This window comes from Brienomyrus brachyistius, chromosome 20 (assembly GCF_023856365.1).
Source record: "Brienomyrus brachyistius isolate T26 chromosome 20, BBRACH_0.4, whole genome shotgun sequence".
In the NCBI taxonomy this organism is placed as follows: Eukaryota; Metazoa; Chordata; class Actinopteri; order Osteoglossiformes; family Mormyridae; genus Brienomyrus; species Brienomyrus brachyistius.
In genome coordinates this window covers 5,245,109-5,257,861 of record NC_064552.1, presented here as the reverse complement: position 1 = coordinate 5,257,861, position 12,753 = coordinate 5,245,109, and the positions used below count along the sequence as shown (strand labels likewise).

Sequence of the window (12,753 nt, the reverse complement as noted above, 5' to 3'; positions counted from 1 at the left end):
ACACATAAATGGACGGAATATTCTTACACTAACAGGAAACGTCCCTGTCTATTCAATACTTGGCCTGAAATTCGAGGCCGTTACTCATTACTCGGCACGTGATTTCACGATTAGCAAAGGCCGACCCAACAGAGGACGGCAGGCGTCAAGGGGGGGTCGAAGGAAGGCGAAAACACACAGCAGCGAATGGAGGAGGCGCTCCAGAAACGAACCGGCTGACCTTAAACCCAAGTGGTGTGGCGCGATCGACTGGCGGCTGCACTGGTCTCACCGCAGCGAGAACGCGGAGGCTATGATATGATGTGACATCCTGTCGTGTGTCCAGGAAGACAAAAGGTCTATGCAGGAACGGGGAGCAAGACATTTCCTTGTTAATAAAGCATCGACTTGACGTATCGATCTCATGACTACGCTGTTCTTGTCCGAGAATCCTCGGCACCCTCACCACGGAGACCCCTCCACTTCCTCTTTTTCATTCCTTTTCATTCCAATCCCTACCGCACTCCTAGCTAACAGCAGGCCAGGGACGAGAAGGGACGAGAAGGGATGAGAAGGGATGAGAAGGGACGAGAAGGGACGATGAGGGGTGGGAAGGGATGAGAAGGGACGAGAAGGGACGAGAAGCGATGCTGCCAAATTTCAGAGGCAAGTTCCAACCGTGTAAATCTACCCCATCGTCAGGACATTCATCACTGGGGGGCTGTCAGTGTCGCCTTTAGGGGCAATTTGTCACGGCCCGGGTGCTGGACCGGTGGGGGTGGGGGGGTATGAGGAGGGAAGGGGAAGGGGTGGGTTATATGAACACGAGAGACAGCCAACCCGGTGTGGGCCTTGCTCTGAGAGGGATTATGGGAAAGAATTACGCCCCCTGATTACAGAGCCCTCCGTGTCGCACACCAGGCGCCCCGACGTGTTGCTGTCTCATCTATTACCGCCGGGCGGATCATTAAAAGTATTGGGCTGCTAATGAATTTCGCCTGATGAAACCCAGGCTCGAGTGAGATACCGGCTCATCGGCTATTGATTTCATGCAAATGCTCCACCGAGGTTCTAGAACTCTTCATTAGCGCTTTACGTGCTCCACACTTCTGATAGGATGGCTTTCATCTCACGATAAGGTCAAAATGCACAAGTAAAGTTGCAGCTTATAGATAGAAATGTATTCCCTCTTCAAAATGATTTAAACATTCACGTATGATACAGAAAGCACATGCCTTCCTTTCTGCCTTTTTTTCTTTATTTCTAGATTTGAAACTCATTTCTAGAGACAATAGGAGTCTACGACATGAAGTTTTGAAATGGCTGCCCCCACCCCCCTGTCTGCAGGACGAGACCCCTCCTCCTGGGCTGTATGCCACTTGTGGTCTCCCCGACACGGAAAGCATGGGAGGATTCGCGTCCAAGAATCACAATAGAAATGGCCCCCTCTTTGTGTTGAGAAGCAGTGACAGGTGTTCAAAAGAAATGGGGGGGGGGGGCGTCTCTAGTCATATCATGGGGGTGCAGGCGGGAGGGGTCGGGGGGTGATGTAACTCCACTTTACCCTCATCCCACCCCTCTCAAGCACCAGCTGGGCCGTATGCATAACAGATTGACTAATAACAGACTAAATCCACCTTGAGTCCCATCCACCTCCCTACACCCCCCTTCAAACTTTAAGCCACCGTGGCCCTGGGAGCACCGAGTGACACAAGATACATCACCCCCCTCCCCTAATACTATCCCCCCCCCCCCCCTCGACAATAGCAAGGCTGGTGAGGCTCCTTCCTTAGGAGCGGGTCTCACTGACGGTGGGGAAACATTAGACCCATAAATCCCCCCCCCCCTCGTCGGGGCCAGAAGTCTGGTCCTCGCCGGAGCCCAGGCGCGGGCCCCCGTTCCGCCGTTAGGCTGTCCCCCGCGCTCCGCCAATCAATACCACTTTCCTGTTTTAGAACTGGGTAATTATGAGGTGGAGAGATTGTCCGACCTTTGACCCGCACTGCATTACTTTGCTGATATTAAGATAAATTGCCTGATTTTGGGTAAACATATGCTGCAATTCAAACTGTCAGCACCGGTTTGCTCAGGGATAATTTGTATTGATCTACCCAGCTTCTTCCCAATTTTGCTTACTGACCTCACGGATAATTAGAGAGGGAAACATCGCGCGGCAACCAAAGCTACGGCGGACCGAGCGGCACCCCTGGAGGTGACTCCCGGCCGGGAACAATGAGACCGATCTCTGCTGCTCCTTAGACACACTAGTAACGTTATGCTTTCCGGCTGCTTCCTGGACTAACCTTAGCGCAAAGTTCACGGCCCACAACGTGATTCTGCGTTTATGAATCAAATTTATTCGATCTCTCAGCAAGCACTACAATGCATTATTTTATGTGTAGCAAAAGCCAACCCTTGATTGTCCAGCCCGGTTTTGTTTAGACTTAAACGGTTTATACAGTGAGCCACGCATCAGCCCTGAAGCTTATATATTTAGAAATCAGTCTCCTTTGTGGTTCTTTTATGGACAGAAAGACTGATTACCCTCAATTATTTTTTTTAACATGCCTCATTTGTAAGCGGGGTTTAGCTTAATCAACGTAATATGATCGGAAGACCATTTGTTTCTGCCATAATGCGGCATAATCGCGTCGCGGCTCCAGGCACAGGAATGGCCGGGCAATTCCGACCCACGCAAAAATAAGGAACCCAATGAGAAAATCAGCGGAAAAACCATTCCGCTGACCCTCAAGGAAGACTGGCCACCAGTCCTTCACTAAAAACGGCACTGGTTTTGATGCCTCGGATCTTCGAAGACTAGTCCCCGCCGTCTGCCCCTGGTGCCCTTTACCCCCATGCACCATTCATCTGGAGCATGTGACCTGGGAAAGGGGGGTGCAGTCTAATAGCTAGGGTGGTGCCCCAGGCTTCAGGGTTCAGCTGACCTCCCTACCCCCGCAGACACGCAGCCAGTAATGACCGATCCCAGATCACATTCCGATAACCCAACTCGCGTCATCAACAGTTCCCTTTTTTCCCCAAATCCACTGCGTTGCTCAGAAAAGGTTCCAGGGAATGTCCCCGCAAAGAAAATGCTGCTCATTTTTTATTTTTTTTTTTTACTCAGGGAAAAATAAAATAAACAGACACCAAAAACAACATTCAAAAGTAAATACTTCTGAGAAATCAGTCCTCGTTACACTTCCTCAAAACACGATTTACCCAAAATACCGGGCATTCCTACCCCTCTGCTCCATTATTGGTTATTATGATAACTTTCTATCTTACTCAGAGATAACTAGCTATATCGCCGCTAGCTAGCTATTACTTTGTCTAATTACATCTAACTGCCGAAAGCTTATCTCCACTGCGGAGGGTCCACCCCCAAAGCAACAGATTAGGAGTCGTGGAAACACTGCCCTCCACAAGAAAAGAGGATTTTCTGTGCGAGAAAGTCTGGTTGAGTCTATGTTTCTTTTTCCCCCATAGGTGGAGTGCAACTGAGGTCCCTGGGGGGCGGGGGGGGGGGGGGAGGCCATCTTTCGAGAAGGCGATGCAAAGCATCAACATCCAAGGCCAAATGGCATCTGCTCTGGTATTTGCCTCCGTGCCTCCATGAAGCACTATCTGAGAAAAGAAAACACGACAGGAAATGTCTTTTAACACTGGTAGTCCATTGTTTCCCTCAAAGAAGTACGGGGAAAAGAATGGTTCAATTTAGCGTGCTTTTCCCCTCCCAAATGAAAATAAGCTAACTGCCATAATAAAAACAGGAAACGATTCATTTACTCCTAACCAGCTGCTGGTTTTAGCCATAAATGAGGTCTATTTTCATTTAAATAATGATCATCTTCCTGCAACTTTCCATCCATGCCTTCGTAATAACTTTGTTAGCTCTACTCCCTGAAAACAGACCACCGTTATAATTGCAATTTCTTTAAGTAGCGCAGAAATTTAATCCGTGCCAACCGACGAGGCATTTGTTATTGTCAGGCCAGGCTGAGACATAATCCACTCTGCGCCCATGCAGAGGAAGCGGCACCGTTCGTTGGGGAAGGCAAAGCCACGGACCAGCATTGTCCCCCGGAAAATGGAGCCGAGGATCACTGGGGGGAAGGAGAACCAGGCGCTTGTAATGTGCAGAAATTAAATAAAGTAAAATTAAATTGCTCAATACAGAGGCATTCCTCTAGAGGGTGTTAGTGATTTCAGTGACAAAGTGCTATTTGCTGACAAGTAGTTTACACATTAACCAGCTGAATCCGAGGGGGGAAATGCCAATAGCAATTATATCACACCAAAGTTATTAAATGCCCCACTGATAAGTAACTAGGTGAACCTGACCAGGTGATAAAGACGGCTGGGGGGAAGATGGGGGGGAAAAGAGACCCCACAGCCTAGAGTGAGAACTTCCTGCTGTTCTGCCCGACAACTTTCCATCGAGGGTGAAAATGAGCCATTGATAGCTAAACGGAAGCGCCGAGGCTACAGGTGGGAGGCGGCAGCGATGGCTTTCGGTCTGCATGGTGAAATCCGCAAACGGAAGGTGCTTTCGTTTCCAAACAGCACCGCCGTCATTGGTCTGGGCCGCCCCATGATCTCGCCGTCGTCAAGGATACAGCAGTAGCCTCTTCATTTTATTTATCAAATAAATAAATAAGTAAATAAAAAGTCATTTCTTCTCCGAGCAATTCAGATGCTCCCGGAAATTAAAATTTCAAAGATCTGCAGCTCAAAAAAAAAAAAAAACGACAGAAAAAAATCAATTGGTCGAGATCAATGCTCATAGAAATTTCATGAACTTTGAACCGATACAGGCCTGAAGACTGGGGGGGGCTGGGAATCCAGGCAGCGATTGTTTCTCCAGCAGATAAAACGTTGCCGACAGCAATAAAAAAAAGGTCTGGACAACTATGCGAGGGGGCCCCCACTTTCAAATTTCTCCTACCCCCTGACAGAAATTTATATTTCCAGCCTGTGTAACAAGTGTGCCCCCCCCCCCCATCCTATCGAGTCTATTGTGCCTCCTGATTCGTGAATGCCCCCTCGTCTTCATGTGCCGAGCGCCAACGGGAATCAGATCGAACCCGCATCCCCCTCACAGCCGATAGCAGGTGCGAATTAATATTGTAAAATGAAGATCAGTACATGGGCCGGGCGAAAATCGATGGCGGCTAAATTATCGCCGTGCTTTTCCTGCTCATTCGAGATGAGTTGTGTTTTCCTCTCGGAGTCAATACATTGCAGCTTTTCTCATTAATTTCCCAATAAATTTGGCGCCGGATTTCAATCACCGGGGGGGGGGGGGCGCTGACGGGGCAGGGCATGTGGGCAGCCCGGCAAGGTGTCCAGCCATGGCACCGGTGACGGCCACCTGACCGCCTCATCTATCAAGAGGCAAGTCTTGGTTGTTGAAGCGAGACTAATGTCCCTGACTTAGTAAGGGCAACCTATTTAAAGTGCCGATAAAAACGAGATCCAAAATAAGAAAGAAAGGAGGCAATTATATCCGAATCTGTCCGCTGTGCCCTCTTCAGAGCTCAGCTTCTCTGTCGCTTTCTTTTCTCTTTTCTTTTTTTCCAGAACGTGCTATAAAAAGCATGAGAGGGAGAAGCACATCAGAGACGCGCGCTCAATTCCAGCCACTTGCTTCAATTACAGGCTCAGATTTCACAGGTCACTTAATAAATTACATGTCATCAAAAAAAGGGAGAAGGGAGACACGCGATTCCCCCTCAAAGCGTGGAGAGCGTCGCGTCAACTGCGCAGCTAATTGGAGAGTCGCCGGAAGCCGTCCGTTCGGTGCCCCCACAACACCGTCACCCCCCGGGCTTTTGCTGCGCGCATGCTTTCCAGTCGAGGGGCCCCTCGACGGGGCCCTGCTAGGCACAGGGGGGGGTCTGGGACAGGCGATGGAAGCTCCAATGCAGAGGCTAATGCGACGCGAGACAGACCGTGGACTGTTCCGTGGAAAATGCGGAAGATGGAAAAAAAAAAAGAGGGTCTCGTTGACCTCTGCTGTATGGCATTGGAACAACTCTGTTTACCAACTTCCCAAAATGCCTTTGATTGCCAGGCTTTTGTCGCCATTGCACCCGGCCCCAAGGTGGGTGGGTTAGCTTGGGGGGGTGGGGGAGGAAATGCTATATCAGATAGATGGAGATCAGAGACTACAAAGCGCCTCTGGGTGGGTGTGGTGTTGTGCTGGAGGGGGGCCTGATGGACAGATTATTGCAGAGCACTTACATCCTCCGATGGAGTTTGATACAGAAGTTAAACGTCGCATGCGTTTCTGCAACACTGCCCAAGCTCCAACTTAGCCTCTCCCTACTACCTTGTGTTTCCCAGAAATTGTGGGGGGTGCAACATGTAACAACATCAACCATAGTTTCTCAGCTGAGTTACATTAATCCTGTGTTGTTCTTTGTTTAGCTAGCAAAAATGTTTATTAGAAAACACAAACGAACGAACAAACGAAACACAAAAAAAACTAAATCAAAGAGCTTGCACAGGCAAAGTCCTTGGAGAACTTAACAAAAATTACTATGGGTATGGAAGTTTATGGAGTTTGTCCATCGTTAATCACAAGTAACTAATCTGAAATAATATTAAAGGTGTTAGCATTCCATTAGCTATGTTCTGATATGCAATAGCTTTTTAGCTACCGCTTGCTCTGCTAATATGCGCTAGCCTTCCGTTTGCTATCTGCTAATATGTGGTAGCTTCCTAAGGTGACACTTTACTATGCCCGGATATTTGACACTTGTGACTTGGGGCTTCATCACGTGAAGTCGAAATGACCCCTTCGTCCTTCGGCCGATGACGAATGGGCCACCTCTGCAGCTCCGTGTTTCGTCAGTTTTGGCGCAACGGCATCAATACCTTCACCTTGACGAGGGGGGGAGGATACTTTGTGATTTATCTATCGAGTCGTCAAGTCACTCGGCTCTGCCGAACGACGCCCGAGTGGCGAGGGGAGCAGCCAGCCAGCATTGGCCAGAGTCCTTCGGAGGGATCGGTGGCGGGGCAGTGATAGACAAATGGGTCTTGTTAGAGTATGCCCAAAAAAAAAAGCACCCGACTTGTACTAATAACAGAGAGGCCAGCGCCGGTCACCAAGGGTCTGAAGACGAAGCACCCTGTCACGGCACAGGTTGGGAAATTAGCAAATAATGTACCTCCTCCCTGATAGATGTGTGAGGGCTCCCCCTCACCAATCATTTTTTTAACATTTTTGATACATGTCCCACGGTCCCGCTGGAGGAAACGAAAAGTTTACCGGCCTCAGTTTTCCCGGGATGAATGGCGCCGGGTGAGTGTACAATCTCCGTATGAAGTATAGTTCATTTTAAGCAATTCGGTAAATGGGAGTCACTGATTAGGACGAATAGTCCTAGCGGAAGACAGCGCCACTGGTGTGTCTTATTTCTTCTAGCCTCCAGTGAGGCGTAAAAGGTTAGTCTGTCAGGGGCAGTGCCTAAATAGAAGGCAATGGCTTTGATACTATTAGATTTGAGCGCCGGGGTATATTTATGAAACCTGTCATTGTTCGAAAGGCGCTCCGGAAAGACGCGGAGAGCGGCCGTACCGAACGGCTGCTCGTGTGGGGGCTTGGCGGGATGTGCTACGGCCACACTCCTCCAGGGCTGGGGCTCTGAATCCCTTCTGCGTGTGCGGTTTGCGTGTTCTCTCCGTGAAATGTGTGATTGTGCGAGTCCCCCGCTCTGACATCCCTCCCAGGCTGTCCGGCCGCCTTGTGCCCTATGCTCGCGCGGATAGATTCCAGGTCCTCAACCTGATTAAGCAGTTATGGATCAATGGATGGATAGATGGACGTTCATGTGAACCTTCCACTCTTCGCACGTCACCTGATTTTTCTCTGTATGTTTTACATTTCTATATTTTAATAGGACTCGGCCCTATTCTGAAAAATAATCTTAAAAAATATATCCAACCAAAGACGGCAGCTAACATCTCGGAACAAGGGCAGCAATAGGTGGGCAGGTGGGGAGGAGGGTGAGCTCTATAAACCTGTTCGATCAGTTGTAGAGGACTACTCCGGGCGGGGGCGTATCGACGGGAGAAGGGATGCGCCTTTGATTCTCTTCAAATGCCACTGACAGCTTGCCCCCCCCCCCCCCCCCACAAGCGGGGCTGATCAATGGGTTACCAATACAGGTATCTGACGGTACACAAACCCCAAGAAAAAGGTGTTCTGGAACAAACAAGGTTAAAGTTAAAAATAAATAAGTACGAGAATGCGCAGGGCTTCAAGAGGAGAGAAGCAACGGGTGACGGAACGAAAGCAGAGCAGAGTGGCAGAGTGATTCAGCACCGCAGGCCGGCTGACAGCACGTGCTAGTTTATGTCATATGAAAGCGAGGGAAGCGTTACTTAAACGTTCTCCAAACGTGCCCGTCTGTGGCCTTCTGTTTGCGTAACCCCTCTCGAAGGCGGCGTTCCCCCTCGCAGAGCTTTTGTTTTTCTCTATGTTACGTACACTAATTTAAGACTGAACTTCTAAACGCAACTCTTGACCCAGTAAAAACACTGTGGGCTGTTAATATACGCGAACGCCAATTAGGCAGCCTCCTCCGCTGCAGAATGGCTAATTTGTTTAAAGTGAACTGACCTCCGAGACAGCCGGTCTGCGTTGGCCATGACAGAATAGAGCTATCGACTCCGGACTGCGCCGAGACGCCATTGATGGAATCGCGAGTGAATGAACACAAAAGACTCTTAAAGCACTTCAGCGCCATGACACCTTGGCTCAAAGGGGAAAAGGAGTGTTGCCTTTTTTTTCCCCTGTAGGTAGGAGCTCGCCAAGCAAGGGCAACTGAACAGCGAAAGCCAGACAATATCGTAGCCTGGGAGACAGCTGGACCAGTGCCAAAGTGACTGGTCCAATCCGTTTTGTTCCCAGTATTTAAAATGTGTTTGTATTTAATCAATTGCCCTTTTCAAATTCAACATGGACCAGTGTTAGATAAGTAACAGCCCTGTACGATCGCTCACACTGAATGTGTACCCTGGTGCGGGGGTAGGTGGGGGGGTGGGGGTGGGTGGGTGTTATTTTCAGTCCACATCCAACGAAAGCACTAGATACTGGGATCTTGTCAGACAGACACCCTCGCATGAGGTGTACGGTCTACATGGCTGTATAACATACCGATACTGACTCCTGGTAATTAACGAAAATTTTGTTAAATTCCCCAAAAAGGAGTTTTCATAAGAGGCTCGGTGACGGAGCGACTGGGTGACCGAGGGCTCGACGCAAGCGGCTCTAAATGAGCTGTGCGAGATTGCATGCTGGGAAACCGAGGCTGCACACGGCGCGCACAGCGACTTGCCGGAATTGCTTTTGTGGACCGGACGGTCGCAGGAATGCATTCAGTGCGCGCAAATTACTCGCTACAAACAAAGCTACAGAGACCCCTTTTCAAACTTCAAGTTCAAAGAGACTGTTTATGAACTAATTACAAGTGTAAAATGTGCAATTTGTTTCAATCAATGGAACTTATAAGAGTTTAGAGCTCATTACAGTATTTAATCTTTACGGCTCCTTAGAATTATTGAATTATTTCAAAGCTTTTTCTAAAAATAAATAAATAAATAACCTGGTTTAAATGAAGGATATGGAAAAAACATACATACCTCTGAGCATTGGTCAGAGTAATTAGAATAATTTCGACTGCAGCCGGGGCATAATTAATATAGCTAGTTATCATTTAGACGCGCATAAATATAAACAATAAAATTAGCTGTTAATTTAATTCTAAATGTCCAGCCTCTTTTGGACGCAGAGTCATAGCCTCTACGAGACAATTTACTGTTAGCCGCCAATTACATGTAGCAGCTCTTAATTCCACTCCCGTGCGTTAGCCGCTTGTGGATGGATCACTTTCTCTAATTTGACCTTACAGTGAGGGGGTTGCATGGCTCTGGGAATAAGCAGCACTAGAGGAGAGACGCCGGATGTGTCGTGTGTGTGTGTGTGTGTGTGTGTGTGTGTGTGTGTGTGTGTGTGTGTGTGAGAGACTCATTCTTTTAATTCGCCGGTGCTAATCAAGCGTGCGGTCCCAAAAATCTCCCAGGGAACATTATCTTTGTGATGGCTGGAGGGAGAAAGGAGAGGGCAGGACAGGTACGACAACGACAAAAACTGGCAGAGCGTTACGGCCCTGCGAGAATTTCCGCCGCAAGTGACCAAGATGGCCGTTATTTGCCGTGCGGCTGCTCGTCGGTGCTGCGTCCCGCACGTAAACGCTCCTACACCGCATGTTGCTCTCCACCTCTTTTTTCGTTACCCTTCAGCCTGTTTTGCCCCTCTGCTGTTTGGAGTGAGGTGGAGGGCAGAGGGGCCAGACTGTGACCACGGTGGGGGCCGTGATAGGAAACAGCTGCCCAGCGTCGGTCTGAAGCCCCGTCCCTCTTTCTAGGTCCCACAAAGTTTTAGTGTCCAGAGTCCAGGTTCAGGCCCCAGGTTCAGTTTTCAAGGAGCAAAAGTAATTCCTGATGATTATCTCACTGTCCTCCTCAATTCCAGATCAGACAGAAGCTTCCAGGTCAGACAGGCTGTGACCCCCCCCGGCCCCCCCCCCCCAGCCCCCCACGTCTCCTGACGACAGACAAGGCTCCACATCCTTCTGTCGCGCTCTCTGTTCACATGAGTGGATTACATCTGTACAGCTGGTGAATATCACATGCAAACACACACACACACACACACACACACACACATACATAAGCATAAGCATCTGTGCTAATATCCTCTCGTCCTTAAGTGAGGAACCCGGGGGTCCATGAGAATCACACAAATGCGCAGACATACACAAGAATAAAGATATTTTTATGGACAGCAGGGTGGATTGTGGGAGTAGTCACATGACCTCCTGTAATGGCTAGAGATTAACAGGACGTGGCAGAAGCACCCACTCCACCCCCACCCCTTTGAGAATGGGGGTCTGAGGGGGGGATAGAGTTTCAGAGACTCACCCCCCTCCCTTCCTAACCTCTCGCCGGTGAGACTCTCACACATTCTCCATCCCTGGGAGAGGGGGCCACATTGTTCCAGCCGGGTGGGCCGCTTGCCCCATGTGGTAATAGCACTTAGCAGACCATGAAGACAGTGCAGTAGACGGGTGGAAAGAACCGAGTGGGTGGAGGGGGGGTGGGATCGAGAGCGCCCTTACCGGTGTAGACGAATCGACCGGGGGCTCCTTTGCAGAACTGCTTGGACTTGTAGGAGAGGGTGACTTCCACCACACCGGGGATGTGTCTGGGAGGGGTCTGTACTCGGATGGCGTGGGGGGTTATCAGCTGCAAGAATCAGACCATCAGTGAGGAGTGGGGGGGGGAGTCAGCCCCCCCCAACAACACCGGAGCCTGCCGGTTCAACCTAATTACCCGAATGCATCTAAATCAGGGCCGCAGTCTAACGAGCCTCTCGGTGTGGTCTGCTTTAGCATCCTGCAGTTTTTAGGGAAAATGTCTGCAATTTATCCTTGGCTTTCGATTTTTTGCAGGAAAGGCCAGAGGGCATCGTTCACACAAAAATTGCCTCCATATGTCTCTCCGTGCCGCGTTTTTTTTCTCCCCCCTCCTCGTAATATTTCAGCGCTAATTGTTCGATTGTATTGAGGGACCTCCTAGTCCTGGCTCAGGCCCAGCTGCTAAGGTAAGCCTGGGGTTCGCCCGTCTAACCGGATCTGTTTCTCATTCACCAATACCGGGCAGCGTACCTCACTCCAGACGAGCATCGTCCCGAACACGACTTGCAGGCCATCGAAGAAGTTGTCGCCGATGATGATGACCGTGGCCCCGCCCGTGGTCCATCCTTCGCTGGGGCTGATGGCTTTTATGCAGGGGGTAGCTGCTTATACAAGGCAGAAAAAGGGGGAACTTAGGACCCAGATTTCCTCAACTCCCCCGCCCCCCCCCCCCCCCCCCCCCACCCAGTGACAAACCATGCAAAGAACAATAAAAGCATGAATGATTGTTCCGCCAGGCATGAAGAAGACACAAACATACATCAGTGGACAGCGTGTAGTTAAGGCGGAACGTTAAACGCTCCGCACCGCGAGGTCCAAGTGGCGGCGGCGTGAGAAAAATGGCCCCATGCCGCAAATTGTGTGTCGGGGCAAATATGGCGATTACAAATGATTAAGCGGCACACGCGTGTGGCATGTCCATTTATCTGCACCGCTTTCCCGATCGAGGCGGAGTCAATCAAAGGGCCGTTGAGGGAACGGACAGAGTGCGACTGGTTGAGTCCGGCAAATGGCTATTTGGCTCAGGCGATTTAAAAAAAAATTTATTTATCTTTTTGGTCTCAACACACTCTGCGACAACTTCTGCACCTTGACTGGCGTGATTTCTGTGTCAGAGGGCTGGTAGGGACCGGCAGGCAACACGCCGAGGACCGGCGAGTCCCATCTGAGCCGGCCCTGGTCCCCACTTTGATACAGCCCGTTACACAAAGCACACACCCCCGCTGCACTCCGCATTTCGCAGAGGGGGGTGAGCTCGTTTGTTGATGTTGACCCAGGAAAGCCATGTGGAGCTTGCTCTCAGATGAGACATCACAGCCTACTAAATAATTTAGATGCATGCGTTTCTCTATCTTTAAAGGCTTTTAGCGTAATTGAGATAATTCCACTAAATGTATCTTTGGATCAGTTCACTCTGCACTGATTTTTTCTGACTCCTCTTTAATATACAATTTCGCTCCATTTCACAACTTTGATTGTCCGGTAATGTCTGCGATGAAACGCA

At 49.7% G+C, this 12,753-nt stretch overlaps 1 protein-coding gene across 19 annotated transcripts in view; it reads right to left on the bottom strand.

Annotated features, from left to right (window-relative positions):
* Nucleotides 1–12,753, bottom strand: part of ebf3a (EBF transcription factor 3a) — a 71,523-nt gene that overhangs the window by 13,399 nt on the left and 45,371 nt on the right. For 12 of the 19 annotated variants that reach the window (XM_048987829.1, XM_048987841.1, XM_048987849.1 and 9 more), the window contains exons 9-10: nucleotides 11,721–11,854; nucleotides 11,172–11,298 (exon numbers count right to left, since the gene is read on the bottom strand). In XM_048987829.1, coding sequence (XP_048843786.1) covers nucleotides 11,172–11,298; nucleotides 11,721–11,854 — 261 coding nt within the window. The remainder of the gene's footprint in view (nucleotides 1–11,171; nucleotides 11,299–11,720; nucleotides 11,855–12,753) is intronic. The other 7 variants (XM_048987830.1, XM_048987834.1, XM_048987845.1 and 4 more) reach the window with 1 other exon arrangement.